This window comes from Nymphalis io, chromosome 18 (genome assembly GCF_905147045.1).
Source record: "Nymphalis io chromosome 18, ilAglIoxx1.1, whole genome shotgun sequence".
In the NCBI taxonomy this organism is placed as follows: domain Eukaryota; kingdom Metazoa; phylum Arthropoda; class Insecta; order Lepidoptera; family Nymphalidae; genus Nymphalis; species Nymphalis io.
The window spans coordinates 5,236,132-5,253,315 of NC_065905.1; the positions used below are offsets into that span (position 1 = coordinate 5,236,132).

Here is a 17,184-nt window from a genome sequence, read left to right on the forward strand (position 1 = left end):
ATTGCCACTATGACATATTTCATATTTATCAGTACTGCTTAGCCGCAGTTTATGACAAATTTAATGATTCATATTTAATTTTTCAATATATATTAGCTTTTGTGATAAAATATTATAAAAAGTAAACTATTATTTGAAAATAGTTTATTACTACTTCAGTGAATACTTTAAGGCTTGTGAATCTTAAAAATGCCAGTAAGTAGTAATTCGGTGTATTTTTATAATTCGTTAATGATGTATAATTACCTAAGTTTTTATATTACAGGCCTATCATTCGTCATTAGTCGACTACACCCAATCTGTGGGTAACTTAGCCCTATTGCCTATTCGCACTACCTTCAGAGGACCTGCGCCTTTAAGTCCAAAAATTGAATTGGATATAATTGACGAAGCTCTCAATTACTTTAAAGCGAACGTTTTTTTTAGATTTTATGAGATTAAGGCAAGTTTATTTAATAAAACAAATTATGTTTGATTAAGTCTACAAATTAGCAGTGCATATTTTTATATGGTATTATTATAATAAACAAAATACATTTAAATAATGTGTGCTTGGTATACATGTAAATAAATCAATAATTTTGCATGCATACTTTAACATGACTGCGACTGACTGCTGTATTACACTTAATTTGTAGTTCTTGTAACTGTTGTAGTAACATAAAATTATTTTAAATGGTAATATAAATAATAGCATGTTGAAGGTGAATCCATTACAATTTTTTTTCTACCATTTTCAGTCTGATGCAGATAGAGTGCTCATTTATTTGACCCTTTATATTTCTGAATGCTTAAAAAGATTACAAAAATGCTCAAATAAAAATCAAGGTCAGCAAGAGATGTACATGCTTGCAATATCAAAGTTTGACATTCCTGGAGAATCGGGCTTTCCTTTGAATTCTGTGTATGCAAAACCTACCAGTACTCAGGAAGCTGGTATGTGTGACAATGTTCAGAATTGCATTTTCTACTGTAACTTTGGAATACAATTATATGAAATAGTTATAATATGATGAGCTTATAGTAATATTTTTTTTATTTTATTAATAAGTATGATTATGATTAATGTAAATATAATTTCAGATTTGATGAGACAATACCTGCAACAATTAAGGCATGAAACTGGAGGAAGAGTATGTGAAAAGGTTTGTAGCTTATTAAAAAATAAGTCTTTAGTAAAAGTACTGCTAGAATAAGGCTTCCTTTGAAGTCAAAAATAGGTGTTAATTCCACTACCCTATTCCAATAACAATTCCTAAATATGTATTAAATATATATACCTAGTCCACATTAGGTTTGTTTTATCTCATTTGAATATTATTTACTGTTAATTAACTTATTCATTAAATGCTAATGAAAACTACAATTTTTAAATGAAGCTTGTATGGCAACCCTATGGTGTTGCAAGTAATTTCAAGCAGTTATTGTGTCATGATCTAAGATGCTTATGTATATTACATTAAATCATAAAAATATATTGCAATAGATATAAAAGAGTAAGAATGTTATATTGAATAGAACCAAACACTAAAGCAAGTGTAGATGTTAATGTAAGCGATTTGGCAGTTGAGTTTTCAATAGAAATATGTTTAAATTTAAATATTCCTAAAATGAATATAATGCTCGACTCTTGCAAGCTATTTAGTTTGTTTAGTTGTTTTTTAGTCAGTAGCAAATTAAAAAACTGTTATACACTCTCAATTTTCTTTAGTTTGAATATAGTTTTTCAAGATTATATTTTGAATACTAACCTTTTTTGCAGGTATTTGCTACAGAAGATGGAAAACCGAGCAAATGGTGGCTATGTTTTGCTAAAAGGAAATTCATGGATAAGTCTCTTTCAGGACCAGGCCAGTAATATTAAACTGAATATTTCAATATAAAATATTTATTAGAAAAAAATATGTAGTTATCAATTTAATTCATATCTTGAATTTGAAGCTCATATTATATGGATATTGAGTATTAATATTATTTTTATTATAATTCTTTCTAAATAAATTTCACTTTTTCAAAGTTTTTTTTTATTTAGCTCTTTCTGAGGGCTTTATTCTTTTTCTTATAACTGCATCAATTGAATCCTTTTACATTTTTGTTGTTAAAATACACTTGATTTAAATATAAATAATACAAAATATTAAGAAAGAAATGTTGAGTTATTTTAATATCTTTATGATGTACCTAGACTGATTACAGACACAGCAGCCAATTTCAAGAGAGATTAGCCAACTATGCAGGGCATATTATAGTGCACAAGTGTGTGCGCAAACATATCAGATTTGGTGTCCCATCAGGTCAGGAGAGCAAGGAAATATAGAGTGCCCCTGTGCTTGCACACATATTTGTGCACTATAATATATCATTGCAGTTGGCTAGTCATTTGAGACTAGCCGCCGTGGCAATAATTGGTCAGAATTGTTATTATTTATACCTTTACAGTGCTATAAAGAAATGATCAAAAGCAAATAGAGAATTTTATTTTAAAATACTTTCTTATTTGTGGTGCTTGTATTTTAAGCTAAAGTGAAAAGGCTACATTATGCTTTAGTAAATATTTACATCACAGATAAATCTCAAATATATAAACTTTAAAACGAATTCTTATTATTAAATATTGTATAATTAAAAAAAATGGTTTATTTTAAAATAATAATATTAATTTTTACTAGCGGAAAAGGTTCTAATAGGTATTGCAAGAATATACTACAAATAATAAGTCTTTATAATACATTTTCTTAATACATAAAACTAACATAAACTATACTCCATACTCCTTTATCAGTTGCCCGGCAATTACAAGTCTCTGAATTTCCGATGTGCCTTCATATATCTCGGTAATTCTTGCATCCCTATAGTGTCGTTCAGCAGGCATATCTGATACATAACCCATGCCTCCTAAGATCTATAACAAAAAATATATATTTTATATTTGGATTCAGAATTATGTCAACATAAAACAACTACCTGCATTTACTACTAATAACATGTTATTGAAACCTTATGCTTGGAAGCACTTAACTCATTTAGAAATTAGGCAAATTATGTTTTACAAATAAATATTTCTTATAAATTTCAGAAAACATATGTATTTGCTTAAGCATACTTATACATGCAATATACTTATTTCAAGAGATAAATATTTTTATTATGACAATCATATATATCAATAGCAACTGTTAGTTTTGAAAAAAAGATTTATCATATTTTTTCTGACAAATCTCATATAAGAGGGTTATGTAGATATAATAATAGTGTTGTAATATTAGAACTATAAGATACTTACTTGTATACACTGATGTGATACAAATGTAGCTGCCTCAGATGCTGCTAGTTTGGCCATAGCTGCCTCTTTAGTGTATGGCTTTTTGTTATCTTTTAACCAAGCTGCACGCCATGTTAGTAGCCTAGCAGACTCCAGCTGCATGGCCATATCAGCTAATTTGTTCTGTATTGTTTGCAACTTCATAATTGGTTTGCCAAATGCAATTCTCTTTGATGCATATTCAACAGCTACATCCAAAGATGCCTAAAAATAGATGTTACATGAAATAAAATGAGATAATATGAAATATAAAAGGTTTACTATTTAGGTTTACTAGGTTACATTTAAAAATCTAATCATTTCAATTTAAATTACCTGTGCAATGCCTAAAGCTTGCGATGCAATACCAATTCTACCTGCATCTAATGTCATCATTGCAATTTTGAAACCAAAACCAGGCTCACCCAAAATATTCTCCTTGGGTATTTCACAGTCTTCAAACATGAGGGAACAGGTTGATGAACCTCGAATACCAAGTTTATCTTCTTTCTTTCCTAATTCAAGTCCACTTATAGGCTTTGGGACAACAAATGCAGATATACCTTTGTGTTTTAGGCTCTTATCAGTAGTTGCAAATACAACAGATGCTTTACTTTCATAACCATTTGTTATCCAACACTTTGTGCCATTAAGAACCCATTTATCTCCATTAGTTTTAGCTGTTGTGGATGCAGCACCTGCATCTGAGCCATTTCCTGGCTCAGATAGTGCGAAACAACCAACTATGTCACCTGTAAAACGAAATTTTGAGATTTTAATGATAAATGATTGATTTACATATATGAATTAAAATAAAATTATTCAAGAAAGATTAATAGACCAGTGCTAAAAGGCGTGACAAACTCCTGTTTCTGCTTGTCAGTGCCCCAGTGGTTCAAAGGTCCCAGGTATAGTGAGTTATTCACTGACATTATAACACCAGCTGAAGCACATCCTCTGGATATTTCTTCTAGTGCTATAGCATACGCCAGATAATCTAATCCAGATCCTCCTAGCTCTTCAGGTGTAGCTATCGCCATAAGGCCAAGTTCACCCATTTTCTTAATAGCTTCTTTAGGATACAAATGGTCTCGATCATATTTTGCAGCGTTTGGCTTGAGTTCCTGCTCGGCGAAATCTCGACATGTTTTATATAACATCTGATACGTATCGGGTAGAGCTGAGAGAGAAGCTATGCATCTGGAACTGCGTAATGTTGATGGCACTGAAATAGGAATGTTATGACCACTTACGTTAACAATAGGTGAAAACATTTAAAATATTTTTTTATAACTATATCATACTTTATAACAACAACGTACCATAACAGTAGGCAGTTCTGGATAATAAAGTTAACATTTTATTAATTTAATCAAAACAAACGAAAAAACAAAAATAAACGAAAGACAAAATTAAAATTAGAACTACGAATATGAAGTTTGAACCTTAGGTAAACTTAAATTTTTCTTGAGGGTTACCAACTTAATATGTTTTACCCTTAAAACACACTAAAAAAATCTTTATCTTTATAACATATACCAGTGATCGATACTAAAAATAAAAAAACCCCTTAACCTTATTTTTTTTCTAACCAGAATAATATTTCATGGTTCTTACTTTAAAATCACAGACTTCCAAGCAATCTTTTATCCTTTCCTTATACTTAAGCGCGAGTGAAGCCACGGGCAAAGGCTAATAGTAATTAAAATCACAGACTTCGCCAAGGCTACTCAGTTGATTATCATATCTTTTTCAAACAAATGATGTAAAATTGAAATAAAAAAACAAATAAAAAAAAATTTAAACTGACATTAATTGTATGTTTTATTAAAACAAAAATAAGACAATTAAAAACAAATTTTGTCCATTGAACTTGACATACATTTTCATAAGCTGATTATATAATATAAAAATAGCAGTTCTATAACAGTTTTAAACAAATAAAATTATTTAATTAAACAAAAAATTAACAAAAACAAAACATAAATTAAATCACATAGCTAAAAGATTGTAACAATTAATGAAACCGATAAAAGTTCAGTAAATAAATTGTGTACATATATATATATATAGTAACACTATATTAAAAGGCAAGTAATAATATGACACAGTTGCTAATTTATAACAAACTAAAAATTTTTATATTAAGATAGGTTGATTTATTCAGAGCGTTACGGTATCATGTGCAAACGATCCCGTGGCGCTCCTCATTAAGACGGTAAGGGTGGCTGGTTTTTTAATCGGTATTCCGATGTTCGGGGCGCACTCGGCACCTTGATACCGGCGAGCCCCACATACGTCCCCTCCCACTGTTCCCGTGTGGGAAACGCGTAATGCGTTTTTCCACCATTCAAAAAAAAGGTTAATATATAAATTAATACATTATATTTTTACTTTATTTATTTTAATTTGAAAAGCATTGATTTTATCAATATCTGAACGGACCTTATTATAATTTTGGCAGCTATGGCTATCGCAAGGATGAATAACGACCACAATATCATTCTTGAGTGGAGTAAATCTTTTGGTCTTAATGTCAACCCTAACAATTATTGGCAGCTGGAAACAAATATCAAAGTCGACTTGTCTTCCTTGTCATCCATAATGTTTGACAATATTGACAATAAAATATATAACAATATCAAAATTTATAATGCATATAATAATGCTCGCACAGATCTACATCCTCCTATTTTTGATTATGCTGACGCAAGCTTTTTAGCCTTAACCGAACACCAATTAAATAAGACTTCAAAATCAAAATACTTTAATTCGGTTTATATATGGATTTCATTCTCGTTTAAATTGGTTACCCATCCGACTTCGCCAGAATATACACATCCTCTCTATTCTATACTGTGTGTTGTTTCACCCTCTTACTTCTTAATATTCATTAGATGAATACAAAATAGACTATGACGACGACGACTCATTGCTTTTATTTATGTGCTCTATGTTTTGTTGCGCGATGACCATTGTTTTAGCTACCTCCATAGCTTTCTTTAGTGAAAGATCCGACCGTTGTAATAATCTGTGACGTATGTGCGAGCTATTCGAGCACATATTTGCTATAAATATATCACGGCCCAATTCAATTTCAATTTTCAATCTCAATTTTCAATTTAAATCAACGAAATCACATTTTGCTGAAGATGAGATTTTCTAGATTCGTGATAGTTGTTTATATCTTCGTGTTCGCGTTGTTTTTTTTTATGAAAAATGCATATCTGTCCATAGTTGTTAAATTTATCAATAAGGTCTTCTAAAGTGATTTCTGTTTTTCAATATTGAATTAATTGAATATTTCGATCTTTTCCACTAATCGAATGTAAAAAAATTGCAATTTTTTCTCTATTTACACTTCTTATCTAAACCAGTGGCTAATAAATATGGTTCGAAATGTTGTGGCCACTTTCTTCACATTAAATTGTTATTTATTTCGTTGTTTATAAACAACTTCGGTAGGTAAAACGTTGAATTTTTAAACGTCATTTTAAAACTTGACAGAAGCCCGCGAAACACGAATTTACGTGAAAGTTAAATTTAAAGTTTTATGATGTTAAATACCACGTTAATGTTCACAGCACGCACTTCTAAAACATGTATTATGATTATAATTGGTCTTTTAGGCTCTGTTTATACACCTTTATACTATTCACGTATTAATTGTCTGTATTAAACTGAATTAACTGACCTTGCTCACACGCAGCCTCGACGTGGACTGTTATGAAAGATATGAGTTAAGAACAAAAAGATACACATAAAGCCAGACAGTTATCGTACCAGGGCTGTAAAATTATCGTGTATGGATGAAAATTATCGTACGTCAGAAAACTTTGCGTCTATTAGTTTCTCTGTCTACGACGCAACGACGATTTTCCTCTCACTTCCACAAGAAAAGTTAACGAAAATTACTTTACAAATGCTTTATACTGAGAAAGAATTATCAAATCGTTTGCCCTTAATGCGTAACCAGTTTTAGTATTTGTTTCGCTACTTGAGTAGCTAAGTTCATTGTGTTTATTGTTCAATTTTTGCTTATTTTTATGTTAGAATACGATTCTTAACCAGTGAAAAGACCGAGAGTCAATTCTTATATCATATCGTTTCATTATAAAAACGAAAAAAGTATTGCTTACTGTGGCTGCTACGACAAGATGATGTCAAATTGCCACCTTTGTTCCGTAGTCCTGTTTAATTGTTAATGCTTTTTCACTTATCATTAATAAAAATTCAACCCATCTACTATTATTCAATGTGTTTTTTACCGTCAGAATATTTTATGACATAATTTGTATTTTTTATGACATAATATTTCCGATATTTATCCATATGAAATAAAAACGTGTGATAAAAAATGTATATTATTGGTTTTTAGCGAAAGCAGGCGAAGGCGGCACAGAGGGCGGCGCCGAGGGCGCGGAGGGCGCGGAGGGCGCGGAGGGCGCGGAGGGCGCGGAGGGCGCGGAGGGCGCGGAGGGCGCGGAGGGCGCGGAGGGCGGTGAGGCGGGCGGCTCGCCCGCCGAGCGCCTGGCGCACCTCGACCACGAGCTCAGCAAGATCAGCCTGCACTACAAGCACGCGCAGCCCAAGGTCAGCGCGCTTGCCGCCCGCACGGCGTACATACATACAGTATTCCGTCTTCTTACGCGTCGGTCGGAACGCATTCGATACCTACGCGCCTCGAGTTCGGTGTACACCTCGGTATAAAAAAGTTAGGGTCGCCAACTGTTTTTGAAAAAAATAACGTATAATAAAAAAAAATAAAAAAATATATTTCAATTTTTTAAAATTTTCGTTATCTCCTCCCTGGCATATTTTTGTGTGTTTCTAGTACACACTTACAGTTTTTCATTATCCTCAAATTTTTGGAACCTATCTTTACATTCGCAATTTAAATTTAAATAACCGAGCAAATAATTTTTTACTAAATTTATGGATGGCATTATTCATTTACTGGTGGTAGAGCTTTGTGCAAGCTCGTCTGGGTAGGTACCACCCACTCATCAGATATTCTACCGCAAAACAGCAATACTTGATATTGTTGTGTTCTGGTTTGAAGGGTGAGTGAGCCAGTGTAATTACAGGCACAAGGGACATAAAATCTTAGTTCCCAAGGTTGGTGGCGCATTGGCTATGTAAGCGATGGTTGACATTTCTTAGAATGCCAATGTCTAAGGACGTTTGGTGACCAATATATCGTTTCATTATATTTCATGTTAAAGCGATAGTAAGAAGAAAATTGTCAGGGTGTGTTTTCACGCATAAGTACGACGGTTTTGTCCCTAAATATAGTTTCTCAGTGATGTTTATTTATGCCATAGCATGACGGAACCTTATACTGCATTAAAATCCTGAAGATAATAGGATTTACCACTTTTTACCATTCATAACCTATAGTTATTTATCATGTAAGTCTGTACTGGCCGTCGTCGCGTTTGGACTCTACTACCACTTACCATCAGGTGGAGTAGAGTCATTTGCCCTCCCGGCGTATATAAAAAAAAAAGTGCTGCCAGCGTCAGCTAAAAAAATATCCCGATTTGCGACAAAAAATATCGACTCGCCGATAATGTAAACAAATAAATACGAAGTCCAATAATAACCTAAAATGCTTCGTTATATATAAATATGTTATTTTAATTTATTCGTTCTCCTATTTATAATTTCCTAAAGACAACATTATTTAACATTCTTCATGAATTTATAATATTATTAGAATCCGAGTTAAGAGGTTAACATAGAAATATATTGGGCAACCATTCTTTATTAATAATTTTATTGAGTGTTGTAGAATTCAACATCTGAGTAGAATGCTAATCCAGTACCGTATAAAGATGCTGAAGTACTATTGATAACGAAAACGAAAACAAAAAATGCAACGGTTTATGGGTGTAATTGGAAAACAAAAAATATTTTAATTAAAAAAATGTATAATAAATATTAAAAAGTAAAATTTAATAACCTCATTTTGTTTTAATTAAATCCTTAATATTATTTATCTCCCAAAACAGGGAATGCTGTTACTATGACAACATTATATGCAACATCGACTAGCTATCTCTCGAATCTCGAATCGAAAATCTGATTCAATCGCGGTTTCACGGCCTCTTGGTCTATTTGTTTCTCTGCCTACCGCTCAAGTCTTGTGTCAATTTGGCATAAGTCATTGTCAAACAAAAACCAAAAACATTTAAGTGTTGAGAAAAAAATAACTATTTAAAATGATAAAATGGAGATATTATTAAGATTTGTACCTACAAATCCATTAAGATTAACAGCCTCTAGGATATTATTAACTCATGTAGCTTATTACACTAGGTGCTTAACGTCTTTTAATTTATTTTATATTTCACATATATTACGTACTTAACCTAATACGTTTTTAAATTTTCGTTTTTTAGACTCGCTGAAGTTGGAAAATTAGAAGCACCAAAAACATCAGGCAAATACGAAACAGGACAATTAATTTTGCATAAAGTATTTGGTTATAGGGGTGTTATTTTATTTCCCTGGTTAGCGAGGGTGTATGATCGGGATGCCACTAATAAAAAGGATAGCACAGAGGCCTCAGGCACTACAGACAATTCGCGAGATACACACTCAAATGTTGGCAAAGAAGTTAAAGGTAGAACCCACACCTTCTATCAAGTTCTTATAGACACCAGAGATGCACCTTACATAGTAAGTAAACTTATCCTTCTTAATTTCCTTATTATTAATTAGTCTTCGTAATAACTCAGCTTAGAAATGATTAATATTTGTCTGTGAAAGGAATATTTGCCTAACTTTTGCATTCTTCTATAGTAATATTATAAAAAGGTAAAGTTTGTGAGTTGGTAGATGTAATTTCTGGATCTATCTAACCGATTTTGAAAATTCTTGTACCAATAGAAAGCCACATCATTTGTGAGTGTCATAGGCTATATACTAACCCTAAAAATTAAAAGACTTTTTCATGGTAGTATTATTTGCAAAGAAAAGATGGTCGATTGAAAATGTTTCTTATGAACTCTGCCTTAACGATGAGAGACATGGATTGAGTTCTGGAGAAAAGTTGTAGAGCTTGATAATGCCTGCAAAAAAGTCAGTGACAGCATATGTCTAACTTTTATATTTAAGTCACAAAAAGTCATTTTTTATATTAAAAAAATAATTTAAATTGTTAGGTTATGTTTATTGGTCATATTATAAACAATTATGATTTTTATCAAAATAAGTGAACTCATCGTCTCCAGTGCTTAAAACAAAAGACTTTTCCCATTTACTATATATAATTTGGACCAGAGATAATACGACATAGGTATTGAAAAGCCACTGTGTTGTATTCTATTGAGTGATATTTCTATTAGTTTTAGTGGGTTTTTTCATATACAACACGTGAATTTATTTAGAAATAATATGCTTTATTAGCAAGGAAATTTTATTTACTTGTAATTCGTTTTTTACAGTTTGTTTTTTGGTTGCATAGTTTAAAATATGATTTAAAATATCAAATATGTGAGACAATTTTATTAAGGTTCGGCCAATTGATCACAAGTAAAAATGTTTACCGCCCAACAACATGGGCATGGGTCAGCTAGTATGAAATAAATTCATATAATAATAATAATAATAATAACTTTATTATTCAGGCATCGAGGCCCATAACTGTCTGTATAAGTTACTATTTACTTAATATATAAACATATAATATGTGGAATTTCTTTTAGAGTATTTTGCTTTTGAGTTGTTGACTTCCAAAACCTAGTTGCTTGCAACATTAATTTAGCATTAATGTCATCATTATCTTAGCCTTGTTCCTTTTACAGACTAAATGAATTGAATGACATTTACTAGGACCATTCTATCTATGAAAGCACTTTAATCTTATAAGGGTTATTTGATTTATTCACTAAAGTAACATACTTTTCGATATATTATTATATAATGTGTTTGTAATTTATTTTATGTACCTTTTATTAAAATGAAATAATAATAATTGAAAATTTTATATAAGTGTCTATTTGTAACAGTTGTTGTAATATTATTTGTCACATTGGTGTTATTACATTATATATGATACAAATATTTGAGCCTATTTGTACATTCATCTAATTTTATATACTAATAACACTTAGCCAGTAATAAGTAAAGCCTTTTCTACTAAAATTCTTTCATTCATTAAATAATATACTCTAGATATTTTTTTACTTTTATATATATTTTTTACTATTGGTTACTTTAATTTTTATTTATTTTTTATTTTTCATACTTTATATACATATAATATATTTGCATAAAATATAACTTCAAAAATGTTAAAATAAAATAATCAAATATCAAATTATATATTATATATAATTAGAATATATTAAATAAAGATAATTTATTTTTGACTGTGCAAACACACATCGACATGAGACCTGAATGGAAGAAAAAGGTATATTTAAATATTTGAAACTTTTTTGTTTATTTAATAATTATGACTAACCTTGTGGTGTCTTGATTAGCACATTATTAAATGATTATGTTTTGTGTTTATATAACAGCATTTGGACAGGCTTTAATTTTTACTATTCATATCATCTAAACCAAATCATGACTTTCTTTTAATAATTAAAATACTAGAGATTATGTTATATGATAGTAAATACCAGGTGACATTTTTTTTCTTTAAGGCATTTTGCACTTCTAAAGACAAAAAAATTTGAATTGTGTAACTAACTCATTTTATCCTCACAATAAACAGGTATGATTGCAGTTATAATATAAATAAGACATCTAGTATAGATGACGTATATCTTGAAAATTTAAAGTGTGCAATTGTATCACTAATAAATTAATACTAAGCAAAAAAATCTATATTTTACCTATTAATATGTAAATAAAAATCAATCAAATCAGATTTGAAAAAACATATACAAAAAACTTTACTTTCGCCAGTTGCACAAAAAGATGTTGATATGATATTTCGGTTTTGTTTACTTTTTGTAAAATTTGTACAAAGTATTTTCTACAAAACAATTTAAAAAATTTACTTTTAGATTTTATTTAACACTATGAAAAAGAAGTTTAAACATTTTTTATAGAATATATGTAAAATAAGATATTTTAACAATGTTATAGCAATTAAGGGTTCTTCTGTTGTTAAAACTGAAGATTATTCTGTAAAATACACACCCTTAGCTTGCAAGCTAAGGATGTATACATTACTTGTTTAATCATGTTGTAAAAAAAAATTATTGACATTTTTTTACATTTTGTACTTCTTATTTAATGGTCCTTATAAATAACAGTTGCTTGCATTTCATGATTACATTTTTTGAAAATATTGCCTGATAAGAAATGCATTTTTTTAGTACATTTTTTTGGGTACATTGTCTTAAACCAAAATCTTAAGTTACATAATATACATATAGAGTATTTTATTACCTTTAACCTATTTTCTGTTACAGTAAAGTCCATTTAGAATTATTTTGTTTTTGTTGATATAAAGTGATATTTCAGAGAGCGCAAACTGAGGCAGTTACCTTCTTAGGCAACCAAGAGTCTAGTCGCAGTCTTTATGCTATACCTGGTTTAGACTATGTGGCACATGATGACATCATTCCCTATACATCTGTAGAGCGGGTGCCGCTGCAACATGAGCTTTTTGATAAGTTTCTTATGCACAATCCGGATAAAGGTAGATTATCTTTGATAATATAAAGCTGAATTGTTTAAATAAGTTATAATATCATTTTTGGGTTAAAGTACGGGGTATTTTTGGTGAAATTGATAACAATAACTTCAATTTATGATTAAAAATAATCTTATAGTCTTAGATGCTTTTTATAATGTTACTCTTTGTTTCGTTTTTATTAGGAATTCAAGGAATTGATCTCAGAATAAAAAAATAAAACAGAAAAATTATGCTTGACGATCTGGTAGAATTTTTCTAAAATGTATTTGAATAATCGCATTTTTCATATCCTTTTTATATATTTTCAGTACTTAACTCTCATTTACAATTAAGCTGTAACATAAGAATCAATCTTAAATTAATTTTATCTAGATCCACCCTTCATAGCGCAAGAGACGCTTCGAGCTTGGCAAAAGAAAAATCATCCATGGTTGGAATTGAGCGACGTCCACCGTGAGACTACAGAGGGCGTGCGCGTTACTGTCATACCGTTTTATATGGGCAGTCGCGAATCCCAAAACTCAGCTGTCTATTGGGTAATAAAAAAGTTTTTTATAAACGTAACGAATTTTTAACACCGGTTTAATTTTTTCCGTAACATTTGTTGTTCAAATTTTCCAGATTCGATTCTACTGGCCTCCAAAAAAATCGACCCACCTAAATTTTTTGTAAAAAAGCTATCGTATGGTTTTAAACTACCACACATTTATATTTTTAAGATTGATAATGAAAAAGTGCAATTGTAGGATTGTACAAAAACAGAAATAGTGCTCAAAAAATAGGTTTTTAGGTAAATATGTGACAAAACACGAAAACACAAAATTTTACGCAATTTTATTTTTTTGTGTACAAAACGATTATGCCGTTTGTTTTTAAATTTGGGTGCCTAAATCTTACTTTAATAGGGAGTGTTTCCTCCTCTTGACCTAATCACTGCCTGCATACGCCTATTAAGTGACCTGATTAGCTTTTTAATGTCTTCCTGTGGGGTCCGTTGCCATTCTTCAGTTAGGGCAGCTTCCAGTTGATTCAGGGTTTCTGGAATTAGATTTCGTGCTCGAATCGTACGTTTTAGCTGGTCCCAGAGGTGCTCTATCGGGTTTAAGTCCGGACTATTGGCTGGCCACTGCATAACTGGAATTTCGACTTCCCTGAGATAGTCTTTAACAATTCTAGCGACGTAAGGTCGTGCGTTGTCGTGCATAAGTTGGAAATTATCCCCAATATATCCAGCGTAAGGCATCACATGAGGCTCCAGAATGTCCGTTATGTAAGTTTCAGCATTAACAGCACGATTACGGAAAAAAACCAGCTCTGTGCGTCCCGTCAAAGAAATACCTCCCCAAAACATTGTAGAGCCTCCACCAAATCGGATTGTTTCTCGAATGCAACACTGAGAGTAGCGTTCTCCTGGCCTTCGCATGACGTTACGTCGTCCATTAGAGCCTACTAGAGACATTCGGCTTTCATCACTGAACAATACGGTCTCCCATTGGTCCAGTGTCCAATCGACGTGCTGCCTAGCAAATTGTAGTCTTGCTTGTCGATGGGATGCTGTGAGTTTTGGTCCTGTTGCTGGCTTGTGAGGGGTTAAGTTTTGCTCTCGAAGTCTTCTTCTTACAGTATTTTCACTCACAGACACTCCACGACTTTCTCGGAGTCTACCTTGAACGTCAACAGCCGAAAGATGTCGGTTTCTTAAAGACGTCAAACCAATAAAACGGTCATCGGTCGGGTTCGTGACACGCCCCCTGCCAGATCCTGGTCTCCGGCGATACTCCCCAGTCTCCAAGTAGCGTTTGTACACTCTTCGCACCGCTGAACGACTTAATTTTAGTGTTCTAGCCACATTTCGCTGACTTAACCCCTCATGAATAAGAGCTACGACTTGAGCAGCTTCTGCTTCAGTAGTATCCATTTTTTATGTTTAAACTTATTAAAATTATTGTTTCAACAAAGTTTCATACACTTAATCAATAATAAACATCGAACCGAGATGACTCCGCGTTAAGAACTGGAAATAAACTAACCATGCACTTTGTGCACAAAGTAACGTTTTCTTATCAATACTTTAAAAATATTCCAAATATCCTCAATAACACTTACAACTCCTCCAAATCAATATCAAGTGGGTAATAAAATGTTAAATGTATGTCCCATAAGTAAAACAATCCACCTAGGTCGTCGCATAGTTAAGATAACAACTTTGTAAGTAAAAAAATACGGGTGGGTCGATTTTTTTGGCGGCCAGTATACAATGATATCAGTCTACTCAGTTTGTTGACAAAAAATAAAAACGGCGTCTAAATATTTTTCAGTGGCGGTACTGCATACGTCTAGAAAACCTAGGTTCACAGGCTGTGCAACTTCGCGAAAGGCACTGGCGGATCTTCTCTTTGAGCGGCACGCTGGAGACTGTGCGCGGGCGCGGCGTGGTGGGCCAGGAGCCGCTGCTGGCGCGACACTCGCCTGCCTTCCAGTACAGCAGTCACGTCAGCCTGCAGGCTCCCAGCGGCCACATGTGGTACGTACTGCGATTGTAGAGCGCCTACTAGACGTCTTAGCGATCAAACCACTTTAAAGTCTAAATTTGCTAGTATGTAGAGAAGATAATAGATAAAATATCATGTTATAGGGGGACGTTCAGAATGGAGCGAGAAGACGGGTACACATTTGATTGCCGCATCCCCCCTTTCTCGCTGGAGAGCAAGCCGGATGAGGGTGCACCCGTGGCGCCCTCTGCTGCCGCATGAGTGCCGCCACAGACATGACAGGAAGCCCGATTTCAATTCAAATATGGAACTTGTGATCTTTTGACATACTGTAGAAGCTCAAAAGCTGAAGTCATTATTTTTAGTTTATCAATGATAGAAGATATTTATTACGATAGTAGAGCTCCTTATCGTTACATCCCTAGGCTGTTTTCAAAAAAAAATTTAGTACTCTTAATAAATTTAGATCTTAAATAAATTACAGTATTCTTACAGAATTTTGGGCTTTTATTTAGATTTCAGGACAATGAAAATAAAACACACTTGGCGCTCTAAATAATTTAATATTCTTTAAGTTTTTATTAAATCTATAATATGAAGCTATGCTATGGTCAAAGAATTAAAGCTACGTTTTTTTTTCGCATTAGTCAACAACGTCATATGAGGGTTCAAAAATTATTGCTTAATACAAATGGCAAGTAATTTACATCGATCAAAAATACATATAATATCGCCCCTGGCATTGTAAATAGCGGCCCATACGACATGGCAAATATTTGATAATTATCCATGTATCCTGATCGATGTAGATGCCCATTATAATGATTTAAAGTCAACAGCCCACTTTTATCATACATGTATATAAGAATAATAATCATCTATATAAATTACTAAATTACAAATATAAAATTCCATCGAATTCATAATAATATTATTTCAGCATGTAATCATTTTGTATTCTTATAATAATAAATTTAATTTTAACTTTTTGGGTAGCTATTTATTTTAATCTATAAAAAATGACGTTTTATTTAATTTCATCATTATATGCTACATTTATTTTATTAAGTAATAATTCAACATGTTTAAAATTGAAATTTAAGTTGAATGCAATTAGTAATGTCCAGGTACTCAAGACTACAGGAATAACGCTCTTACTTATACAAAAGGCACTTTAATATTTCTTTGGTAACGACACTCGTGTCGACATGGTCTTCCACTTTTTTACAACATGTATCCATATATCTTATACATTACTACTAGTATATTGCGCAGGAGTTGTTTTTTGTTACAAGTTTTTTTTCATCTTCACCCGTTATCATGTGTGGGTCAAATATCATCACTGGATTTCAAACCAGTTCCTACCAATTGAGCTGAAATGATCACACATTTTTGCTGCTGGTGACAAAATCATACATACCCTATTCAAATTGAAGAAGGAGAAATAATAAACAAACCTTAGATTTACATATTCCATGAGATTTGTTAATTTTATTACATGGGCTAAATAAAAACTTGTTTTAAAAAAGTATTTTTTTTTTAAATTAATTTAATACCTAGTAAGAGTTATTTGCTACACTTACCAAAGCGCCATATTGGATTTTGACTTTCTTATTGGAGATAGTTTAAGTATTACAAAAGCCGGCTTAGGAGGTGTTTATTTTTCTTTCCTTTCTTTTGTTAGAAAAAGAGAAAGACAAGAATATTTCAAACGGGTTTTATCGAAT

General features: G+C 31.9%; 3 protein-coding genes and 1 long non-coding RNA gene across 5 annotated transcripts; 3 read left to right on the plus strand and 1 right to left on the minus strand.

Moving 5' to 3' along the window:
• Nucleotides 1-35: 35 nt before the first annotated feature.
• LOC126775633 (actin-related protein 2/3 complex subunit 3) lies at nucleotides 36-2,016 on the plus strand. Its single transcript, XM_050497693.1, has 5 exons — nucleotides 36-195; nucleotides 266-442; nucleotides 741-936; nucleotides 1,084-1,145; nucleotides 1,763-2,016. Exons 1-5 carry the CDS (start codon nucleotides 190-192, stop codon nucleotides 1,856-1,858), a joined length of 537 nt encoding a protein of 178 aa, XP_050353650.1. The 5' UTR covers nucleotides 36-189; the 3' UTR covers nucleotides 1,859-2,016.
• A 643-nt stretch (nucleotides 2,017-2,659) lies between these two features.
• Nucleotides 2,660-4,773, minus strand: LOC126775632 (short-chain specific acyl-CoA dehydrogenase, mitochondrial). The gene is made up of 5 exons (XM_050497692.1): nucleotides 4,624-4,773; nucleotides 4,143-4,526; nucleotides 3,638-4,053; nucleotides 3,284-3,526; nucleotides 2,660-2,902 (listed from the first exon to the last, which is right to left on the minus strand). Exons 1-5 carry the CDS (start codon nucleotides 4,658-4,660, stop codon nucleotides 2,759-2,761), a joined length of 1,224 nt encoding a protein of 407 aa, XP_050353649.1. The 5' UTR covers nucleotides 4,661-4,773; the 3' UTR covers nucleotides 2,660-2,758.
• Nucleotides 4,774-9,426: 4,653 nt separating this feature from the next.
• LOC126775401 (polymerase delta-interacting protein 2) lies at nucleotides 9,427-15,954 on the plus strand. Of its 2 annotated transcripts, XM_050497292.1 has the most exons (7): nucleotides 9,427-9,622; nucleotides 9,706-9,985; nucleotides 11,679-11,723; nucleotides 12,791-12,968; nucleotides 13,338-13,501; nucleotides 15,284-15,489; nucleotides 15,601-15,954. In XM_050497292.1, exons 1-7 carry the CDS (start codon nucleotides 9,534-9,536, stop codon nucleotides 15,716-15,718), a joined length of 1,080 nt encoding a protein of 359 aa, XP_050353249.1. In that variant the 5' UTR covers nucleotides 9,427-9,533; the 3' UTR covers nucleotides 15,719-15,954. The 2 variants fall into 2 exon arrangements, with proteins under 2 accessions (XP_050353249.1, XP_050353250.1); XM_050497293.1 differs by lacking the exon at nucleotides 11,679-11,723 and having other exon boundaries at nucleotides 9,433-9,622.
• A 973-nt stretch (nucleotides 15,955-16,927) lies between these two features.
• Nucleotides 16,928-17,136, plus strand: LOC126775402 (uncharacterized). The gene is made up of 2 exons (XR_007669874.1): nucleotides 16,928-16,985; nucleotides 17,018-17,136. It is a non-coding gene; the product is annotated as an uncharacterized LOC126775402 (long non-coding RNA).
• The last annotated feature ends 48 nt before the right edge of the window (nucleotides 17,137-17,184 follow it).